The 22,822-nt window shown below is 46.8% G+C and overlaps 1 protein-coding gene and 1 long non-coding RNA gene across 3 annotated transcripts in view; one reads left to right on the top strand and one right to left on the bottom strand.

The window, feature by feature from the left end:
- Positions 1-22,822, bottom strand: part of LOC310839294 — a 191,678-nt gene that overhangs the window by 53,572 nt on the left and 115,284 nt on the right. The gene's annotated exons all lie outside the window — the stretch shown is intronic.
- The window catches only part of CACNG4 (calcium voltage-gated channel auxiliary subunit gamma 4), a 92,940-nt gene continuing 77,671 nt past the window's right edge, over positions 7,554-22,822 (top strand). Inside the window, exon 1 of the mRNA XM_083727789.1 lies at positions 7,554-8,742. Coding sequence (XP_083583915.1) covers positions 8,517-8,742 — 226 coding nt within the window. The 5' untranslated portion in view covers positions 7,554-8,516. The remainder of the gene's footprint in view (positions 8,743-22,822) is intronic.

Raw genomic sequence — 22,822 nt, 5'->3', positions numbered from 1 at the left:
GATGGGAATTGTAGTCCCAAAAATCTGGCAGGTCGAGGTTGCCTATGCCTGATCTAGTCCAACCCTCTGCAATGAAGGACTATGCAGCTGTCCCGTACGGGGATCAAACCTGCAACCTTGGTATTCTCAGCACCATGCTCTAACCAACCGAGCTAAGGAACGCTCGGCGAAAACTTCTCTATGCATCCAATTAAGAAAATTTCTTTCCATAGTCGATTTTAATTTTTTTATGTGTTTTTATTATAGATATTATTGCAAGCCACTTTGATATTTTTTAATGACATACTGATGTATACATATTGTTATAAATACAGAAATTGTATAACTTCCCTACATACAAATCAGAATGACTTTTCAATAAACAGCCGCCATCATGTAACTTCCCTGCAAACTTTGTGCAAACAAATCAGAACGAATGCTCAGTAGACAAGTCATGTGCAAGTGACCCTAGTTAATTAGAATGAGCTTCTCATTGCCTGCAAAGCTCTGTGCCCATCCCTCTTACTGGCAGAATTAGCAAATACATGCATATTTGTTTAATGTGGATAATTTATATACAGGTCACAAAATTTCACTTCTATTGGCGCAAGCTTAAGCTGCTCTGGCACAGATTTCTGACTCTTTTCCCCCCAGCACAGAGTACACAAAGCCCTAGAGTATGTGCCAAAATGATGAATCTAAATCTCTAAATTAGAGGGTGGTGGGTATATCCTGCAATAAAACCAGTGCAACTGGTTAATCCAGACCAGAACAAATTTGAGGAACACGGCCAGCAGCATTCCTCAAGTCAGTGTTCTTCAGATATCTATGGTCTTATAAAGTATAAGCTTCCTAAGAAAATACATTGATTAGTACAGTATTATCAACCTTCTTATTGCTTCAACATACTGAGATGCTTTGATGGGTCTGGATTTGGAAATAACTAGCGGATTGTAAAGGGACGCGGGTGGCGCTGTGGGTTAAACCACAGAGCCTAGGACTTGCCGATCAGAAGGTCGGCAGTTTGAATCCCCGCGACGAGGTGAGCTCCTATTCCTCAGTCCCAGCTCCTGCCAACCTAGCAGTTCGAAAGCACGTCAAAGTGCAAGTAGATAAATAGGTACCGCTCTGGCGGGAAGGTAAACTGCTCTGGTTCGCCAGAAGCGGCTTAGTCCTGCTGGCCACATGATCTGGAAGCTGTACACCAGCTCCCTCGGCCAATAAAGCGAGATGAGCTCCGCAACCCCAGAGTCGGCCATGACTGCACCTAATGGTCAGGGGTCCCTTTACCCTTTACCTTTAGCTGTTTGTAAAACGACAAGTCTTAATCTATGACATTATTTAGAATATCAGTGCAGAACTCTGGTTTGGTAAGATTTTTTCACACTTGAGATGGGCCCATTGGTAGAGCACATGCTCTGTGTGCAAAATATCCTAGGTTTAATCCTTGTGGCTTCGCAAGGTAAGGTTTGTGGGTACTCTTTGGTGAGTGAATGCCAGCAGGGATTTAAAATCACAAAATCGGCAATGTCTTAATGAGTGATATCTTACGTGGCTGTCGTGCTCCTTTGGGATGATGGACATGTGAAAAGTGTGTTTTATTTCAGGGATAGGGGTGTACTTACTACTGCTGTTTTTCTGTGAAGTTTTGGGTTTTATTGAAAATTTTTGCCTTGTATTCTATTTTATAATTGTTAGGAATTGTAAATTTATTTTTTACTGCATAAACCCAGACACTGAGGTCCAGCTCCGAGGGCCTTCTGCGGATTCCCTCACTGAGAGAGGTGAAGTTACGGGAAACCCGGCAAAGGGCCTTCTCAGTAGTAGCGCCCACCCTGTGGAACACCCTCCAATCAGTAAATAAATAACTATCTGACATTTAGAAAACATCTGAAGGCAGCCCAATTCAGGGAAGTTTTAAATTTTTGATGTCGTATTGTGTTTTTATTTGTTGGAAGCCGCTCAGAGTGGCTGGGGGAACCCAGTCAGATGGGTGGCATATAAATAATAAATTTGTTGTTGTTAGTTAGTTTTATTCATATATGTTGTTGTTGTTTAGTCGTTTAGTCGTGTCCGACTCTTTGTGACCCCATGGACCAGAGCACGCCAGGCACTCCTGTCTTCTACTGCCTCCCGCAGTTTGGTCAAACTCATGCTGGTAGCTTCAAGAACACTGTCCAACCATCTCTTCCTCGGTCGTGCCCTTCTCCTTGTGCCCTCCATCTTTCCCAACATCAGGGTCTTTTCCAGGGAGTCTTCTCTTCTCATGAGGTGGCCAAAGTATTGGAGCCTCAGCTTCAGGATCTGTCCTTCCAGTGAGCACTCAGAGCTGATTTCCTTAAGAATGGATAGGTTTCATCTTCTTGCAGTCCATGGGACTCTCAAGAGTAGGTGGCCTAAAAATATTTTAAAATAATTTTTTTAACCTGCTCCAGAGGGCTGAGCAGTACATGAGGGGAGAAGAAAGGAAATCATTCTCTCTGGCAAGCAGGAATGCTTGTGCTGATGGAACCATCTCTTTGAACTGCACCCAATGATTGCACTAAGATTCTTTTTGGTCTGGTGTTTTTACCAATGTTTGTGGGGACCTGTTGGCACTGATGCTTTGCTCGAACTCACAGGGGCTTATCAGAGCAGTGCTAAACCTTTGTTTAATCTTATGTGTGGCCACAGCCTTTGTGTTGTTTCTGCATATTTCCCCTTGGTGATCTGCAAGTTACTGCATATGAGATGGTGTCGAGAAATAAGGCTGAAGTCAAATTCAAAGGCATGTTTTGAATCAAAAGTGCCGCACATTGAACGAGATAAATGTTAATCAAAGGTCAACCACTTCAACAAGAGGAAAGACTATTATCAAGCTGAAACCTGGAGTATCTGTGTTTGTAAAAGCCTGTTACAGATTCTGTCTGCTCTATGGAGACAGTATCATTATAATTTCTAACGGAGCTCCACTGCTAACACTCCTGCTCTCTGATTCAGACTCAGATATGGCACGTTGCCATAGTCACTCAATCTAAATGCGTTTGCCAAACTGCAATACCTTTCATTCATATTATTTGTAACTCAGAGGAAAGCCCTGATTGACGTATGACTTCACTGCGCTCAGACCTCAGAAAAGAAAGATGAACAACACTTGGAAATTTCTTCCACAGGGCTCTGCCGCACGACAGACCTTTTCCTGACACTCCCCCACCTCACCCCCCAAAATATACAGCTTCATTAATGTGTGACTCCGAAATTCCAGATCCAACCCCCAAACTGATGCCAAAGTTTTGCGCAAGCTTTGTGCTGCGACTCTGCATTTTGGGCTACCACCACCCCAAATTGAATAATTGACAAAGCAATTAGGAGTCACAAGTTAATGCCAGAAGTTCCAACGTTGTCCGATTGACTCCAAAAGTGGAGTGCTGATTTTGTGCCGTTTTATGCCGCAAGCCCCACTTTCTGCGCAGCCCCCCAAACTGAGTAATTGACACAAAAACTGGGGGCCATAGGGACACCCCACAACCCAGTCATCAGGGTTAAAATGGTTCTCTATTCCCTGGGATTATGGTGTGCCTTTCTCTCTTGTATGAGTACAGATGAAGAGTGGCCCCTAAATCTTTGTAATAACAGCCCAGCAAAGGGACAAATTGCTGCTGAGCTGCACCCACCATTGTGAGGGCTGAGGCAGTTGATGATGATGCCTCCCCAGCTGCTGCCATTGGCTGTGGGCTGCCTGTGATGTCACAAAAGCCCGTGGCAGTTGAGCGGACAGTTGAGTGGCCAAGGGGTAAGCCAAGGCAGAAGCCTTTCTCTTTCCCAAAGAGAAGACAGTGGGCAACAGCTATGGCATTAAGCTCTGGGTGGTCTCCTTCCACATCAGACAAGGTGAGGTGACCATCTATAGCAGCAAGATGCTATGGAACAATGAGAAGGTAAGTTCATTTGCTTTGTGGGGTTGTGGCTTGAAGATGGCTGATCTACGCAGTCTGAAGCTGGCTGGTGCCTGATGGTGGAAACTGGCAGATACTGGTGGGTGGAAGCCAGTGGAGTTCGCATTTGGATGCTGCTGGATGCCGCAAGGCTGATATCTGTGGGTGGAAGCTGGATTAAATTCACCTTTGGAATCCTATTGACAGAAGCTGTGTGGATATTTGTGCGTTGAAGCTGGGGCTTGTATGTAAGCGAACAAGAGTGGCTGATGAGTGGAATGTGTCTGTGTGCGCATGAATGGGGAGTTTCAAATGTGCTTGAGGTGACTCATGTGTCTGGGTGCATTCAGGGGGTGGCACAGATCATCTCTCCATATGTGGTGTGCCTGGGAATGACATATTCAGGGTGTGAGGGAGGTGACCCTCCAGGGTGAATGGATGAACCACTGGATATTCATGGGTGGAAACCTGTGAAGCCAGGGGTGAAGTTGCCAGGCAGTAGCGAGTGGAGGTGCCTGTGTGATGCTGTCAGATGGTAGACACCCCAACCACTGAGCCTGTGGTTGGCTTTCAGTGATCTCTGAAGCCTGTGAGGTTTCTCCTGAGAAGACCCATGGAAATACGGAAGGAAACTGCACCTGCAATATTCACCTTTCAGTGATTGCTGAAGAGGCACCTCATTACTCTGGCTGTTGAGACGCAAGTTGTGTGTTTTCATAGAATCATAGAGTTGGAAGGGACTCAATGGTCATCTAGTCCAACTCCCTGCAGTGCAAAAAAACCTAAACTAAAGCATCCATGACAGATGGCCATCCAACCTCAATAGGCCCACCGTATTCCTGTGACTGGGGACGTGGGTGGCACTGTGGGTTAAACCACAGAGCCTAGGACTTGCCGATCAGAAGGTCGGCAGTTTGAATCCCCACAACGGGGTGAGCTCCCGTTGCTCAGTCCCTGCTCCTGCCAACCTAGCAGTTCAAAAGTACGTCAAAGTGCAAGTCTATAAATAGGTACCACTCGGGCGGGAAGGTAAACAGTGTTTCCGTGCGCTGCTCTGGTTCACCAGAAGCAGCTTAGTCATGCTGGCCACATGACCCGGAAGCTGTACGCCGGCTCCCTCGGCCAATAAAGCGATATGAGCGCTGCAACCCCAGAGTCAGCCACGACTGGACCTAATGGTCAGGGATCCCTTTACCTTTTATTCCTGTGACTGTAATCTAACTGCTTTTAATACTTGGTTTTAAATTGTTGCGAGCAACTTTGGGATCTGATAGTTAATAAATTTAATCACCATCATCAAATGGGAGGTCAAAGACACCAATGAAGTACAGCTAAATCATACTCAGTTACTGGATTCCAGACATCACAGGTCAGACAACACCGTCTTCTTCCCTTGTTGCAATTTTTTACAGCTTCACTGCTTCCTGGCACACTTTACGAACTAGTTCAGTGGATTCCCACCCTCTCCCTCTCCCTCTCCCTCTCCCTCTCTGCTCATTTACCAAAGAGATTTCAAAAAATTAGACTCTACCGCTTTTGCATCCCCTTTCTTCCAGGATTGAGCAGCTGGAGGTCATCTTCCAGCTAGATTTTCATATTCCTCTCTCAAGAACAGTTAAGTGTGGGGAAGCGTCATTATCATTTCCACTCATTTTCTGCAATTGCTCCACTTCTCCGGTTGTCTTGGTAAGGCACCGCTTGTCCTTTAGAAAACAGGCCTTTGCCAAATGTAAATGAAGCTATCCAGTCTCTTCACATGCAGGGCACTCTCACCTCAACTTGGAAAACATCCGGTCCACAAAGGTTTGCAAAGTTCCCAGAAGCAAGCATGTAAAGGGTGTGCTATGCTGAAGGCAAGGTCATCCAGCATTGGGCATCTCATTCAAATGTGGAGTATGGCAGCTGTCCTTAGTTGTGAAGCACATTACAGTGGTACCTTGGTTCTCAAATGCCTTGGTATTCAAACACCTCGGTTCCCAAACGCCAAAAACCCAGAAGTAAGTGTTCTGGTTTTCGAACATTTTTTGGAAGCTGAACATCTGATGCATCTGTTGGCTATTGTTTCCAGGGTGCCCGCACCAGTCAGAAGCTGTGCCTTAGTTTTCGAACATTTCAGAAGTCAAACAGATTTCTGGAACGGATTAGGTTTGGCACTTTTGTTTTTGCTATTTTGCGTTTTCTGTTTTTGAGGCTCTTTCAATTAATTTGTTTTTGTGTCTGTGTGGAAACTAGTTCAGCTATTGATTGATTGATTGATTGATTGATTGTGTGACTGCAGAAATGGATAAAAGCCCCTCATCCAAACAATGACTATCATCGGTGCAGGTAAGAATTTATTCATTTTTTAATTCTTATCATCTGCAATACTGTCTTGTTTATTTTATAGTACAGTACATTGATTATTGCTTTCATTTTATGGATCAATGGTCTCGTTAGATAGTAAAATTCATGTTAAATAGCTGTTTTAGGGGTTTTTAAAAGTCTGGAATGGATTAATCTGCTTTGCATTACTTTCTATGGGAAAGCGCACCTTGGTTTTGGAACGGACTTCCGGAACGGACTAAGTTTGGAGAAGAACCAAGGTACCGCTGTAGTTTCTTTCTCTATGTAAGCTATGGGGGATGTTGCTTCTCAATGTCCTGATTTCAGACTAGCACCATTCCTTGTTTCCTTGTGTTGCATTTAGTAAAAGAATTTCTCTTGCTGACACCCAACTTGCCTCTTACTGTATACACACCATGCATCTAAAGCACAGCACTCGCCCTGCAAAGAATCCTGGGAACTGTTGTTCGCTGCTCCCGGAGGTATTATTCCCAGCACCCTTAACAAACTACAACCCGCAAAAGTCTTTGGAAGAAGTCATGCATGACACCAGTCCTAAAGTATCTGCACTGGCTCCTGGTACGTTCCTGAGCACAATTCAAAGTGTTGGCGTTGACTTTTAAAGCCCTAAATGGCATTGGAGCATCTCCACCCCCATTATTCAGCCCAGACACTGAGGTCTCCTCCAAGGGTCTTCTGGCAGTCCTCCACTTCTTGAAGTGAAGTTACAGGGAACCAGGCACAGGGCCTTCTCAGCAATGGTGCCCTCCCTGTGGAACGTCCTCCCATCAGATGTCAACGAGATAAAGAACTACAATGGTACCTCGGGTTACATACTCTTCAGGTTACATACGCTTCAGGTTACAGACTCCGCTAACCCAGAAATAGTACCTCAGGTTAATAACTTTGCTTCAGGATGAGAACAGAAATCGTGCTCCGGCGATGCAGCGGCAGCAGGAGGCCCCATTAGCTGAAGTGGTGCTTCAGGTTAAGAACAGTTTCAGGTTAAGAACGGACCTCCAGAACGAATTAAGTTCTTAACCCGAGGTACAACTGTATACACTGTTTTAGAAGACATCTGAGGGCAGCCCAGGATAGGAAAGCCTTTTAATGTGTCATGTTTTATTATGTCTTTATATGTGTTGGAAGCTGCTCAGAGTGCCAGGGGCAACTCAGCAAGATAGGCGGGGTATAAATAATGAAATTATTATTATTATTATTATTATTATTATTATTATTATTATTAATTATTATTATTATTTATACACAGTGGGTGTTATATGTATACAGTGCACTGTTTTGAAAATGAAAACCGGGTACCAAATTGGCCACTAAGTACCAGCAGCCAAGCACACCTGCTTCCTCTCAAACTTTTAGCGCAATTGTCTTTCAGTTGAAAATGAGCAGTGCCCTGGCACGGTGCGCGTCAAGTCCCGCGGCTGAAAGAGAGTACCCTTTCCAAATTTCGGAGTCACAACGGCGCAGTCCTGAAACAGTTTCCTCGAACTCGCCGAAACTAGGCTGCCACCTGTTTCCTGAAAAACTCCCTCCCTTTCGCGGCGGGGGGGGGGGATCCTTTCTCTTACTTGCCCTCTCCCTTTACGTCTCCTCCGCCTAGAAAGATTTCCTTCCGTCGACTCACCCTTAGAGGCGAGCGCCTCGAGGGCTGCTCTTTGGAGAGGTGTTGCCGCGCGCGTAGCCAAACTCGCGCTCGCTTCTCACCCCTTCAGTCGCGCGTGGGGGGCTTTTTGCCCAGCGCCTGTGGGGCGGGGGGGAGGCGGAGCCTGAGCCGGGGAGGGGACGCCTCCCGAGAGCCCTCGGAGACGCCCCACCTCCTCCTTGGCGGAGTTGAGGCGGCGGGAAGAGGCGATTTGTGGCGGGTGCCGCCGTGCGCGCAGCACGCTGGAGAGAGCGCCCGCGGCCAGGCGAGGGAGCGCCCGGACCCCGCGCCGCCCGAGGGGGCTTGGCGGAGCAGCCGCTGTTCCTCGCGCCCCCGGAGGCGGAGACCTTTTGCAGGAGCACTTTCTTTCTTTTCTTTTTCTTCTTCTTCTTCTTTCCTCTTTTTCCTTTCGGGCCCCTGGGCGCGCCTTTCGCCTGTCTCCTCGCCCCCTCCCCTCCGCCCATGTCTTGGCTTCCTAGCTGCGATCTGCGTCGATGGAAGGAGGGAGGCGAGGGGGAGCCGGAGGAGGGGGAAGAAGGAGGGGAAGCCGCCGCTCGGGCGCGGTGGGGGGAAGGCAGTGCTCGGCTGCGTCTGTCTCTTGCCGCTGCCCCCTGAGCCCGTCGGGGGGAGTATGAAGCACCATGGTGTGGTGCGACCGTGGGGTCCAGTTGCTGCTGACCACGGTGGGTGCCTTCGCCGCCTTCAGCCTCATGACCATCGCTATCGGCACCGACTACTGGCTCTACTCGAGCGCCAACATCTGCAACGGGACCAACATCACCACGGACGAGACGTCGCCAAGCCAACCCAAGAAACTCAAGGGGGACCTCACCCACTCCGGGCTCTGGAGGATCTGCTGTATTGAAGGTAGCGAGCCGGGGTTGGGAAGGCTTGAGCTGTGTGGGGCGTGGTGGACGAAGGGTGGAGAGGGCTCTTGGCTGCCTGTGTGCGTGCGCGAGCGAGCGAGCGAGCGCGCGTCGCTGGGAAAGAGCAGGCGTCGCGAAACAAAGAAAAGATTCGGGGAAAGTGTCCAACTTCCGCGGCTTGGAGTGGCGGGCGAGAAACAATGGAACGCTTTCACTCGAAACAGGAGGCTGTGCGGACGGTTCCTGGGAGCGTTCACCGTTTGCCAGGCGAGGGTTTGGTGCCGGCAGTTCCCCAGCCACATCCTTCTCCTCTTTCTATCTTCCCTTCTCCGCCCCCCCCCCCCGACGCCGCGCGCCCTAGTACACACCCTCCTCTCCTCCACACACCCTCCCCTCCAGATGCAGCCGGCCGCAGCCGAGTTGGTACCTCTGATCTGATACTGTCTGGGAGGGAGGATGTTGTTGCCTTGGCAACCGGTGTCTTTCTGATTGCTATGGGAACCGGACATAGGGAGGTGATGCTTAGCCCTGGGTGTCTGCTTCTCTCCAACCCAGCGCTGCCGAGTCGTTACCCTTTCCTGGGGCACTTCAGCTCACACGGGGAGGGAAAGAAAGGCAGGAGGAGGAGATCGGGGTTTTTCGAGGGGAAAGTGCCTGTGTGTGTGGCGGGGGCGGGGAGGAGGAAAGTATTCCGGTAGCACTATTTTCTGGGGTTGTGAAAGCAGAACTGTCACTTTATTTGTACATGCGTGCCTGTGAACTAGACGGAGGGAGAGCGGTTCCTCCAGCCCTTCTAGAGTACATATCTGGGACTTACAACGGGGCTTTCTTAAGATGCCCGCTTTCTTTAACAGGTTGATGTTTTAAAGATGAGAGTAAATAAATACAAAACAACCGTTTTAACTTAATGCCGGGCTAGTTCCAGGTTATGGGGGTCTCTTTATCAATATGCCTTTCGGGGGTCCCCTGTTTTCCCTGCTACCTTCCAATCAGTACGAATTCCCCTACCTTCCTGCCAAGTGCAGGTGGCAGAGGGGTGCCCATTCTCTCTCTCTGGGTTGCATGATGGACAGGAGGGGATTGGGCCCATGGCACTGCCCAGAGAGAGAAAGTGGAACTTGCTGTTTCAAACCCACCCACCCCCACCCCACTGCCACACACACTCTCACACACACGGTGCAACAACACCCACCATTATAAAGCCCAGAAAGAGAGATCAGATAATAAGCCAATGGGCAGATGGAGACGATCACTCACAGAGCTGCCACCTTCAGCTTCTCCCTCTGAGTGGCATGTTGGTTGGGATGGGCCAGCCTCTGAGTCAGTCCGCCAGACTGTGCTGCCCAGAAAGGGGGGCGGTGAGTGAAGAAGAGGAGGCTGCCGCCACAGCTGCTCCTCTCACTTGCCTGAGGAGCACCCCTTCTGGGCAGGGCAGCAGCGAGGTTTGGGCGGACTTCTGCCTCTCCCTGGTACAGGGTGAAGGCAAAGGGAGAGGAGGAGGAAGCAAGCTGTCCTTTGCAGCTGGCTCATATCCTCATCCTCTCTCTCTCTTTCTCTCTTTGGGTGGCACAGAGGGGAAGAATAGGTCCTGTGGCACCACCCATAGTGTGTGAGGGGAGCAGAAGCTGTGGCTGGTTTGGTTCTGCTTTTTCACCCTATTCCCTCTCTCTCCCCCAGCAACATGGGGAGGGGGGGTGCAGCTTGGTGTTGGTGGACCCAGTCCCTACTTCCTCTTGCCCAGAGGGAGGGTGCAAGTGAGTGAGCAAGATGGCTGCCCACAGCCAATGAACGAGTGAGTGGAAGTCATGGCTACACCATCGCATACTCCCCTGCCTTTACGCTCTGGGTGCCACAGCTGGGAGAGTTGGGTTCGCTGGATCAGCCCTCACTAACCTGAGAGAGCAAGAAAGTGCAGGTCAGCTGGCAAGAGGGTGGGGCATGAACCGCTCCTCTCCCTTTTATGCCCACACAATCTGCCTCTAGGCAAAGCATGGTGTGGTGGGGGGCTGTGCCCAGGAGGTCCAGTTGTCTGTGTTTCAACATGGAGAGAGAGGGCAGGGTGAGCAAGGAAGAGGCACTGACAGAGCAGCCACATTTTTCTTTGGCTTTTGTGTGCTTTCTGGACAGCCCTATGGGCTCCCAGGCTCCCTGCTAGGCTGCCCAGAAGTGGGGAAGCAGCAGAAAAAGCCCATACCCCTCTTGATCATATGTTCAACACCAGTGCTCTCTTAGCTCCCTCTGTGCACTGAGGCAAATCCAGTCCATACCATTGTACTTCCCAGAGGAAGAAGCTAACCGTAGCTCTTCCTTCCATCCATCCATCCCTCTTTTATGGGCACTGGGGTGCCAACTTGAATAAAATATTGGACGGCCCAGGTAATCCCCACCCTGCATAATCAATCACATAATGTAGCGCATGCACAACATTTATCAAATATTACATTTGTACCTCAGGTTACAGACGCTTCAGGTTACAAACTCCGCTAACCCAGAAATAGTACCTCGGGTTAGGAACTTTACCTCAGGATGAGAACAGAAATCATGAAGCGGCAGCAGGAGGCCCCATTAGCTAAAGTGGTACATCAGGTTAAGAACAGTTTCAGGTTAAGAACGGACCTCCAGAACGAATTAAGTACTTAACCCGAGCTACCACTGTATATCAGAGGGACTAGGAGTTAGCTCCTATGATGAGCACGTGAACAGCAGAAACCTGCCACCTGAATCTGAGCAGGAGGAGAAGGAAATGGGGAGGAGGGTGTGCGTTGTTGCTGCAGTTGGCACAGAGACTCTTCCCCACCACCACCATCACCACCACCCTTTGGGTCCCATATTTCCCAGGGACAGCTGGTCCAGCGGCCAACACAAGTTGGGTTCTCTTGAGAACCTGGAGCCTTCAGCAGCCACCCAGCGGTGCCTACTACTCCTAGATGCCACCACCATTGACTTATAACACAGAGTGGAGAAGCCTGGAATCTCAAACACTCAAATCCAGGAGAAGCCTGGAATCTCAAAAACCTTGCAATGAGGCTCTCCAGGTTTGCTTGCACAGAGATAAGCCCCGGATGGTCAGGAGCTGCTTCTTACAAGGAAACACATGGCATGTTGAGGAAATACAGCATTGACAACCCGTGCAAGCCTCACAGAAGCAGCATCTGCTAGCCAGATGCACAAGCCAAGCACCTGGCTCTCTGGAAATACGACACATATCCATCCATACTGCGTGCAAGGGTTCCTTCCTGAGGAGACGCCACACCCCAGCAGCCCTTAATATTTCTCCCCTGTCAAGATAGGGATGGCAGATAAGAGAGAAGCTTAGAAGGGAAAGCTGTTGACTTTTCACTTGACTTTAGCTCATGGAGTGGAGTGCGCTGGGGGGGGGCAGCTTTCCTTTCCACGCGAACGCACTTGCCATATCAGCTTCGGTGCACCTAATTCAGTCGTTGCAACTTAGCACACACAAACTTTGCAAGCCAGGTTCCCCAGCTTATTCTAAATGACAGACGGGTAACACAGTAGCACAAACAAAGCTAGGAATAGTTCAGAGACCTTCGTTCACTTCGGGAGGAGGCTAAGCTGGGCTTCTAAAGCGCTATTCATGCTGTGTGTTTTTCTGCAGTGATTTAGAGGCATCATTGATTCCTGAGCTTATTTATTCAGAGGCGACATTTACTTCAACTGAACTTTATACCCAAGGAAGCATGCAATAGGGTAGTAGCCTTAGTCTACAGGAGAAATGATTATTCAAGCTGCATAAAACGGAAAGCTTGTGATTTATTCAAGAATGCTGCGTTCTATATATATACAAGTTTTGATTTAAAGTAGAGATGGGTGCATTTCTGCTTGTTTACCTTCTTAAGTAACCCGGTTTTCCTTTGTACAGTGGTACCTCTGGTTACATACTTATTTCGTTCCGGAGGTCCGTTCTTAACCTGAAACTGTTCTTAACCTAAAGCACCACTTTAGCTGATGGGGCCTCCTACTGCTGCTGCGCTGCCGGAGCACAATTTCTGTTCTCATCCTGAAGCAAAGTTCTTAACCTGAGGTACTATTTCTGGGTTAGCGGAGTCTGTAACCTGAAGCGTATGTAACCTGAAGTGTATGTAACCCGAGGTACCACTGTACTTTTGGTGAAAACTCAGGAAGACCTACCCCAAAGGAATTTCCCCCCAACTCTCCCTGTTAGTACCCTCTTCTCCCCAGTCGTACCCTGTCAACAATGAGGGAGGGTGGTGTGGGGTGATTAAGCAGTGGAGAGATAATTTATAAGACCTGAGCACATGGGTGGAGGAAGGGGGTGCAGTGGGAGTGGACTGCCCCGGGTGTCTTCGCTGGGGGGGGGGGTGACATTTGGTGTGACACCCGCCCGCAACTCCCAAGCCTACCCTAAGCCATCGGGGGAAAGGGGGAGCTGCGCTGCTTTGCTGATAGCATTTTCCCTTCCCCCTTCATTTTGACAGCTGGGAGAGGCTTTGGAGTCGCACACAGGTGGCACGCCAAATGTCCACCATTGGCGGCTCGCTCCGCCCCTATGGGTGGCTTGCTCCACGCTTGGCTGCAGGGTGCGCATGCCACTCCGTGCACCCGAGCGGCTATCCTGTGCCTGGGAGGGCACCCTCCAGGCCCCGCCCCCTTGGGAGTGCCCCTGCCCCGGGCAGTGCGGGCATATGCTCCGCCGCTGTCTGTGCACACTTGCAGTGCATCAGTCGTGACTCTGGAGTCTGGGAGTTTCTTGTGTCCGGTATACCTGAAGGAGCGTCTCCACCCCCATCATTCTGCCTGGACACTGTGGTCCAGCACCAAGGGTCTTCTGGTGGTTCCCACACTGCAAGAAGCAAAATTACAGGGAAGCAGACGGAGGGCCTTCTCGGTAGTGGCACCCGCCCTGTGGAACACCCTATCATCAGATGTCAAAGGAAAAAACAACTACCAGACTCTATTTCCCAGCTCCCACAGTTGCAATTGATGCTCCTAAGGAGCACCCAAGTCTTGAAGAGACCCTCTGCTTCTACAGAAACCCTCCACTACCCTCTCTGAGGCCACATCACCATTGCTGGGATAAGTTCTGGGAGAGGGCAGGCAATGGAAGTGGAGAGCACCTGGCGATGTGGAATGCTGGTGCTAGGGCCAGTCGTTATCTGCGATATCCAGATTCAAGGGAATTTGAGTTTGGCTCATTGTTTTCACAGTTGGCAGGTGCCATTTCTTAACACACACACCCCCCCGCCAGTCCCAAATTTCAGTGAAATCACACAGCTGGAAGATAACTTGGAATTCCAGTCTGGAGAGGGAGGAAGAGAGATTTTGACCGGATATGATCGAATCTCAAGGAACCAGATTTTTGACTGTTGAGTGAAATGGAAAATGTGGCGTCGTTTCTGTGAATTCATGCTTTTATGGTAAAATGAGAAGTTATCCAATGGGAGTCAGCTTTGTCCTGGGTCTTGCCAGGTTGGAAACAGCCAGGACACGAAACCAGTTCTAAGCTTCAGCTGCAGTCACTCAATAGCAGCCAACAGATTGTACAGAGTCAGGGTACAGGTTCTAGTGAAACAGCATCAGACAGGCTCTGTGTTAGAAACTCATATATATACAGTAATCTAATCACCAAATGGCGCCTGACTCTTTTAAGGTCATATGGTGTGTGGTGTTTTGTTTTTTGGTCAGAATATTTTTCCCCAGTAATGGGTAAATATGACATCAACAGTAGAAATTCAGTCTCCACAAACATCTAAACAAGTTAGATTTCATTCAATTTCAGAAATGTCTTATTTGCAATTCAGATTTGGCAAACACTAGATTATTATTTTTAACGCTGCAATTCTGTGTGTGCCTTCTCAGAAGTAAGTCCCATTAACTGGGGCATACTCATGGGTATGTCAGTAAAGGATTGTAACCTGATTTATGGATTTGGTAATGACTTTCTGCAAATCCATTATATTTCTGTGTATGGGGTTTTTAGTTTTGCAGCCTGGTCCTAGCCATGTTTCTCAGAACCAAGACTCATTTATTTTGATGGGACTTTGCTTCTAAGTATGTGGGACTTTGCTTCTAAGTACTTATTTTCACCTGCAGATCCATCTAAAAGATAAAAATACTGCTTAACAGCTGAACATTTCTCAGACTGCATGATAAACTGATATTGACCTGGATAACAGCAGGAAATGCAAGTTCATTTCAGGCCAACTGACATTTTCTGTTTAAGTGCTTCTTATCCTCATTTATAAAATATCGGTTCGAAAACTGTTGCATAAAAAAAAAATTAACCAAAGGATTCCCAAATGTTTTAGTAGAAAAGATGATATAACAGCATTATAGAATGGTCTCTGTTTTCAAATGCCCAACCTGGTTGGTTTTCCTTAGATGTTAAAATTTAAATAATCAGATTTCCTTTCTGTTGGGGTTGATTTGCTCTAGTTAGTGCTACAAAGCCTCAGCTATAGCTACACCTGGATATTAGTAGCCTGTTCCCTAGCCTGTCTAGTACTGAGTTCCCAAAGATGGAAATAAGAAACTTAGAGGGCTGCTGATAAATGATTTTTACTTATAATTTGGCAGTGGTGTTTCTCTTAATAACTAAGAAAAATGCACTTGCCACTGCCGTCTATTCCACTAAACATATCTATGAGTAAACTTGAGCAGTAAGAAATTTGCTCTAAGGGCCACGGATCCAACCTGCCAGATGAGATACTTCCGTCAGTCCAACAGGCTACCAAAAATCTGACCAGCAAACCAAAGAAAACATGCGTCCAGATGTTTCATTCAAATTAGTATTACTATGAATGTAGTGAAATACAGGTCCATCCTTTCTCCTCAGCCAAAGATGCATTCTGCTGTCTCAAAGGCACAGTGTCCTCTTGAAGGATATTTCCGGACAAGTGTTTCCCAAATTTGGGTCTCCAGCTGTTTTTGAACTACAACTCCCATCATCCCTGACCACTGGTCCTGCTAGCTATGGTTGATGGGTGTTGTAGTCCAAAAACAGCTGGAGACTCAAGTTAGGGAAACACTGTTTTAGGAGAAGGTAGAAGTAGCTGCTGTCCATGGTATCTCCAAACATATTGAGATCTAACATGCTTTCTTCATTGTCTCCTCCCCAGCCAATCAGAACCCTGACTGAGTAGACTTAATACTAACTTACAGCATTAATTACCAGCTAGTTTGGGACTAAATACGGGTGTTTGGGGCCTGTGCAGTCCTTGGGGCAGATTGTTCTGGGCTTCAGGCTGCTTCCCAGGTTTTCTAGCAAACTTGACACAGCTAAATCAGCATGGCTCCTCTAACAGAAGTGTATTTAAGAATGTGATGTTTACATTTAAGAACCACATTTTAGCCATGATGGTTGTGTACTGCCTAATGCTTCTGAATACCAATTGCTGGAAAAAACAGGAGCAGGGAGTGCTCTTGCGCAAAGGTCCTGATAGTGGGTTTTCCCACATGTATCTGCTTGGCCACTGTGACAGCGGGATGCAGGATTAGACCTGATCCAGCAGGCTCTTCTTGTGTTCTTAAATTCTCGCATCTAGTCACGCTGCAAAATCTTCACAAAACAAACCCGCAGTTGTGATTCCTCCCTAATATTAGCTAGGCCTATCAAGAGTGGACAGGAGAGGGGAAATAAAATTTTCCTATTGAGATTTTGTTCCTACTCCCCCCCCCCCCTTTTACATTTTATGTCAAACCACCTAAGAAGCATCTACAGTTGAAAAGCAGCTCATGTATAAACTGTGCTCCTAGCCCGGAAAAAAAATATTTTTAAGCCAGAGCTAAAATAACCCTAAAATAAGTAGGTGTTGACAGTATACATTCATGTAACCTTAACAAGGGATGAGAAACTTTTGGTCCTCTGGATCAGGCATCCCGAAACTCGGCCCTCCAGCTGTTTTGGGACTGCAATTCCCATCATCCCTGACCACTGGTGCTGTTAGCTAGGGATGATGGGAGTTGTAGTCCCAAAACAGCTGGAGGGCCGAGTTTGGGGGTGCCTGCTCTGATGTTGGATTTGGCCTTCTGTGGCCTGGTAGCTACTGGGCACTGGCTACCATCCTCTTCAGAGATGTTTTCAAGGCGTTCCATCTTGGAGTTGAGGTCAAGCAGATTTAGGGATCCTGACATCTCTTGACCAAACAATCTACCTCATAGGCAAGGTCTAAAAAAGTGCTAAGAAAAAGCTTGGAGTTCTGAACTTCCTTCTCAAACCTCATCTGCCCACTGGGTGACAGTAGGCTACCAAGCTATCTTTAAAGTCCAGCGCCTCTCCACCTTTAGGATGCCCCATTTAAGGGACTCCCCCTGGCCTCTGCTGGGTACCGTACCACCAGCCAGCGCTTCCACTCCTTTGGTGAGCTGAGTGAAGCTGAGGCCAGCTTAGATGGCAGATATGGGCAAGAGGTCTCCCTTGCTCATTCCACCACCACCAACCCTCAGCTTGACACTAAGGATATTTGGACTGCTCTGTAAAGCCCTAAACAGTCTGGGGCCTTTGTACTTAAAATGTTGCTTCATTTCTTATACCTCTGCCTGATCTTTGCGACTGAGATAAGTCTGCCTGTGCCTGCCAGCACCACTTTCCTCAAGAAGAAATTGTGCTTTTAGTTTGCGTGGCACCAGAGTTATGAAACTCCCTGCCTAGTGAAATCAAGCTGCAATGAGTTTTAGGTGCCAACTTCAGACTATTGACTATTTTGGCAGGCTTTCTTATGAAAATGATTTACTGCTTTTATAATCTGCTTGTCAGGTGACCCCTTCTATACTTCGTTTTCTTTCTTGTATTTTTGCTTTCATTTAATTGTTTGTTTGTTTGTTTGTTTGTTTGTTTGTTTGTGTGTGTTGGGATTTTGTACACTGCAGATATATGTTTTTTACATGAGTTTGCAGTCTTGAAATGAATAAAATTATGATGATGGGACTTGTATTCCAGCAACATCAAGTTCCCCACTGCAGCACTGCTGTCGAGACTGTCACCATCATTAAATGGGTTCCTAAACAACATGCAAACCTGTTGTTTATTTGTTTCTTATATATCCCGCCTTTCCTCTAAGGAGCTCAAAGCAGTACCTATGTTTTGACCCCTGTGTTTTGAATAACATCCTCACAGCTACCCTGTATGGTACTTTAAGCTGAGATAGGATGGCTGGCTGAAGGTCACACAATGAATTTCATGGTTGAGTAGTGATTTGAACTTGGGTATCCCCAGTCTACAAAGGCCTAACTAGGGTCCCTTGCACCCTTGGCCACTTGTGACCAAGTGAAGATGCCCAGGTACCAGGTTGATATATGGCACCACAACCATCTGGAGGTGAACGCCTGGGGATCCTTGGATCTGGCCTGCTTTCACACACCAGCAACACATCTTGCAGAATTCTGTTAGTTATATTTTATCTGCACAGTCACAACAAATTTCAGGAACCAAAATTCCCCGTCAAAAAATACGACTTTTGAACCGCCTGTTCCCCAAATGGCAACTAGACATTCCATTTTGGCGACTAACCCTGGTTTAAGGAGCCATTTGGTGCTTAGCTTATATACCTGAGTTTCTAACACTGCTGATAGGAGATTTTTGCACATATCCCTGGGCCTGGGCCCCCCGACAGAGGCTGGTTTCACCAACCCTTAGGTTTGCCTCTGCCAGTCTGATCCTTCTGACCATTACACCACACTTGCACTCATGAATCCATGCTGACATTATTTATTTATTCCATTACTCACTTTCCATGAGGCATCCCAGAGCTGACCTGCAACTTCGATGAGACAGAACACCCTTAATTACGTCACCTATTAAACTTTATTGGTTGTGCTAGCAAATAGTGCCTTTACAGTGACATCCTATGCAAATAAGCCTCAGTGAGATCAAGTGGCTTACTCCCAGGTAAGTATGTATAGGAGTGCAGCCATAATATATCATTCAGTACATCCCTTTAGAATCAGGGTGCAAACTGCAGGTTTGGAATGCTTAATGGGATGCTTATGAAGCACATTTAAAACTAGGAATTGGCCATTAACAATTTTCTATATTATTTTTGATCAATCACTGCATAGACCTTTGCATATTGCGCTGGCAGTAAAAAACAATGTTCAATATGAAATTGACCAGAGGAAAGGCAAAAACCTTTTACTTTTTTGCTACCTGGGAGCCTACTCATGGAATACATTAAGCAGCATATACAAGGTCTTCATCTTTCATCTCACTTCCATGAGAATGTGGAATATGGCTTGTGCCCTCTGCCATTTGGACTCTTAAATTCTCCTACTTTGGATGTCCACAAAAGCTTTTCAAGTCCTTGTTTTTCAGAGCATGGATGGGAGGGACTTGACTGTTTCTCTATAGCTGCTTTCTCATGAAAATCATTTGCTTTTAATAATTGCTGGGTCGCAATTAGCCATTTGAACTGTCACTCATTTGGCTTCCTTACCGTGTCTTGATCAGAACATCTCTGACCAGACGATATGAAGCAGAAATGGACAACAGGAAAGCTTATGTAAATTGTTTGCTGATAACAGTTGCAAAATATGTCTGACACTTGCAAAATTAATGCCTTGCCGCTTGTTTATGTTGCCAAGAAGTGGTGCAAATTAGTTTACGTAAGCAGAATTCTGGTGTATGTAGAATGTCTGTAAAAATGCTGCCTTTGGTGCAAATTTGCATCTGTGCTGGACAATTGTCAACACAAGTGCAAAGTAGTTAGTAGTCACAGTTCAAAGCACTATATTGGCACAAGGGTGTGTTTGGCTTGATGTGGTTCTTATGCACTTATGAGGAATTATGCCTTGAGACAGACAAATAGGCCTTGGCACAACATTCGGCTTCCACAGATGTTCTAGTTAACTAAAAGTAATTGCTTGAACAAATGTTTGTGACAAGCTAATGAAATGGAATTAGCAGTAAAGGTGATCCCGTCAAGCCATGCTTGTAGATCTGCTCAGCCAAATAAATTCCGGGGAGCTTCTCAAGTATTTACTCGGCAGCAGTTATAAAGTCATAGCTGCCCACAATATAATTTCAAAAAAAAGAGCAGCTCCCAATGAAATTCTGTTTTGGCTAGATTAGGGATGTGACGACCATTAACTAGTATTTATTTCTTACATTTATATCCCACCTTTCCTGCCAAGGTGCCCAAGGTGGAGTTCATCCCTCCCACCATGGTATTCATACAACAGCCCTGCAAAGTAGGTTAGGCTGAGAGACAACGATTGGCCCAAGGTCACCTAGTTGAACTTTATATTAGAGGGGAGAGGGGAATTGCTTTGATGCTTTGGGTAGCTGGTCGGTTCACCTTGGTCCACTTTGGGCAAGATCCAGTTTAATTCAGACCAATGTAGGGCCTTGATTTCTGCTCCCCCCCCAAAAAAAAGACCCAAATATCTCCCTCGTATGTAAGTGCAGATTTGAAATGTGCTGTGTCCCTTGGCTTCCATAAGGCTAAACAGAGGCTGTACCTCAGCAGTGGGGTGGTGTGTGAGAAAGCCATCTTTCACCAATGATCCTGCTGCCCAAAATATAATTCCCATGTGTCGTTGTGGCAAGGGATGCTCCTGAACAAGGGTAGGCAATGTGGTGCCCTGCTTTGTGTTCAAAGGGACTTTTATCCAGGTAAGTCTGTATAGGTTTCCAGCCTAGAAGTCCAGACCAGCATCAGCAAGTAAGGACCACCACTGAAAAGAGTCTGTCTCTTCTGCCCTCCAGATTAATTCACTCTGATGGCAGGACTGTGAGCCGAGCCTCTGTGACTGATCTAAAGGACCGGGCAGGTTAATTACAGGTGCAGATAACCTGGTCCAAACCATTTGAGACGTTAAATTGGGCCCAGAAATGCAACCAGTGTGATAGCAGACGGGTTGCCATCACAGTGGTACCTCGGTTTTTGAACAGCTTAGTTCATGAACAACTTGCAACCTGAACGCAACCTGGAAGTAGGTGTTCCGGTTTCCGAACTTTTTTTCGGAAGCCGAACATGCTCTGTTTTGAGTCCCCCCGTGTTTCCTGTTGCGCTGCTAATTTGTGTCCCCCCCCCCATTGTAATTCAAGCCTTCCTTTTCCGTGTTTCCTGTTGCGCTGCTAATTTGCATACCCCTTGTTTCCTGTTGTGCTACTAATTTGCACCCCCCCATTGTAATTCAAGCCTTCCATTTCCGATTGCAATGTTCTGAGGTGATATTTGGAGCTTATATTTGGTGCTTTTGTTTTTGCTATTTATTGCGTTTTTTGTTTTGAGGGTTTTTCAGTTAATTTGTTTTTGTTACTGTGTGGATCCAATCAGCTACTGATTGATTGATTGATTGATTGATTGATTGATTGTGTGACTGCGGAAATGGATAAAAGCTCCCCATCCAAACAATGACTATCATCAGTGCAGGTAAGAAGAAATTAATTTTAATTTTTATCATCTACAATACTCTTTTATTTATTTTATAGTACAGTACATTGATTATTGCTTTCATTTTATGGATCAATGGTCTCGTTAGATAGCAAAATTCATGTTAAATTGCTGTTTTGGGGGTTGTTTTTAAAAGTATGGAACGGATTAATCCGTTTTGCATTACTTTGTATGGGAAAGCGTGCCTTGGTTTTGGAACGCTTTGGTTTTGGAACGGACTTCCAGAACGGATTAAGTTTGAGAACCAAGGTACCGCTGTATCACTCTTCAATGTGTAGGCTCCAGAGAGCATATTGCATAGGATAGGGAAGGAAACACACAACAGGAAGGGAGGCTGAAGAACAAAAGAAAACATAGAAGCAGCAAACGATGCGGAGACAGGGCAGGGAAATGCACAATGTGCAGCATCATGACAAGACGTAAGTGATAATGAATTGGAGAATATGTTTTCGAGGGCAGCCTTTTGCCCAGCATAATAATAATAATACGAGATTCTGCCCTAATTCCATGAAAATGGAAGTCACAAGCAGGATCCGAGGAATCCAGCCAAATGCAAAGTACACTGGCAGTGGGCGTCCCACAGTTTCTGCTCTTTGTACACATGCTGCTGATCACGCCAGCTGTGCCAGTTTAAGTCGCAGATCATAAGAAAGAAAATGCTAATCTGACAAAATATTACATGTAAAAGTCACTAAAAAGGCATTTTGCATACATATGTGTGAGCTACTGTTCTAAAATAAAAATCACTTTTTTAAAAAAATCCCCTACCCCTAGGCCTTACTTTACTAAGGGGTCCTGAGAACCCCAAGCTATTTGAAAGTCTCAAGAATAAAGCTGAAGAGGCAAGGAACCTCCCACCTTAGAAGTGAAGACAGGCCCCAAAATCCAATTATTCTGGACAACAGCCATAAGAGAAATACAGTGGTACTTCGGGTTAAGAACTTTATTCGTTCTGGAGGTCCGTTCTTAACCTGAAACTGTTCTTAACCTGAGGTACCCCTTTAGCTAATGGGGCCTCCCGCGCCATGCGATTTCTGTTCTCACCCTGAAGCAAAGTTCTTAACCCAAGATACTATTTCTGGGTTAGCGGAGTCTGTAACCTGAAGCGTCTATAACCTGAGGTACCACTGTATGCAAAGTAACTAAGCAAGTATTAGTAATCACCCCAGAACTGGCCCTACTAAACATCTTCCAAGACAATAATGCCCACTCACATCACAAAGAACTGATAACCCACCGACTCTCAGCAGCCAGAAACATCATAACCAGACACTGGAGAGACCTGTCAGGAGTAAGCATGGACGAATGGTACCAAATAGTATGGGAAACAGCCCTACTAGAAAAATTAACCAATAAACTGAAACTGACACAGGGACAAATGGAAGAAGACGCTTTCACCCAGGTATGGCTCCCCTTTATCACATACACAGCCCAACAAGACAACGACAAGAATCCACCAACAGCATACGAATCAATATGGCTAACCTGATCCAAAAACACGCACCCACCCCACTCACACAGCCAATCACAACCAACCAACCACACCCTAGGCCAACCCCAACCTCTCTCACAACCAAAGGAACACAAGCGAATAGCACAGAGAACCTGCACAAGCGATGCTGACACAAAACCCCATTTTATTAAGTAAAATAGAAACATTGCCACCCGACCCCGACCCCACTCACCATTCCCCCCTCCACCTCTTCCCCC

The sequence above is a fragment of the Podarcis gaigeae genome, assembly GCF_964106915.1.
Source record: "Podarcis gaigeae genome assembly, chromosome: 2".
Classification (NCBI taxonomy): Eukaryota; Metazoa; Chordata; class Lepidosauria; order Squamata; family Lacertidae; genus Podarcis; species Podarcis gaigeae.
This window is presented reverse-complemented; position numbering and strand designations above follow the sequence as displayed.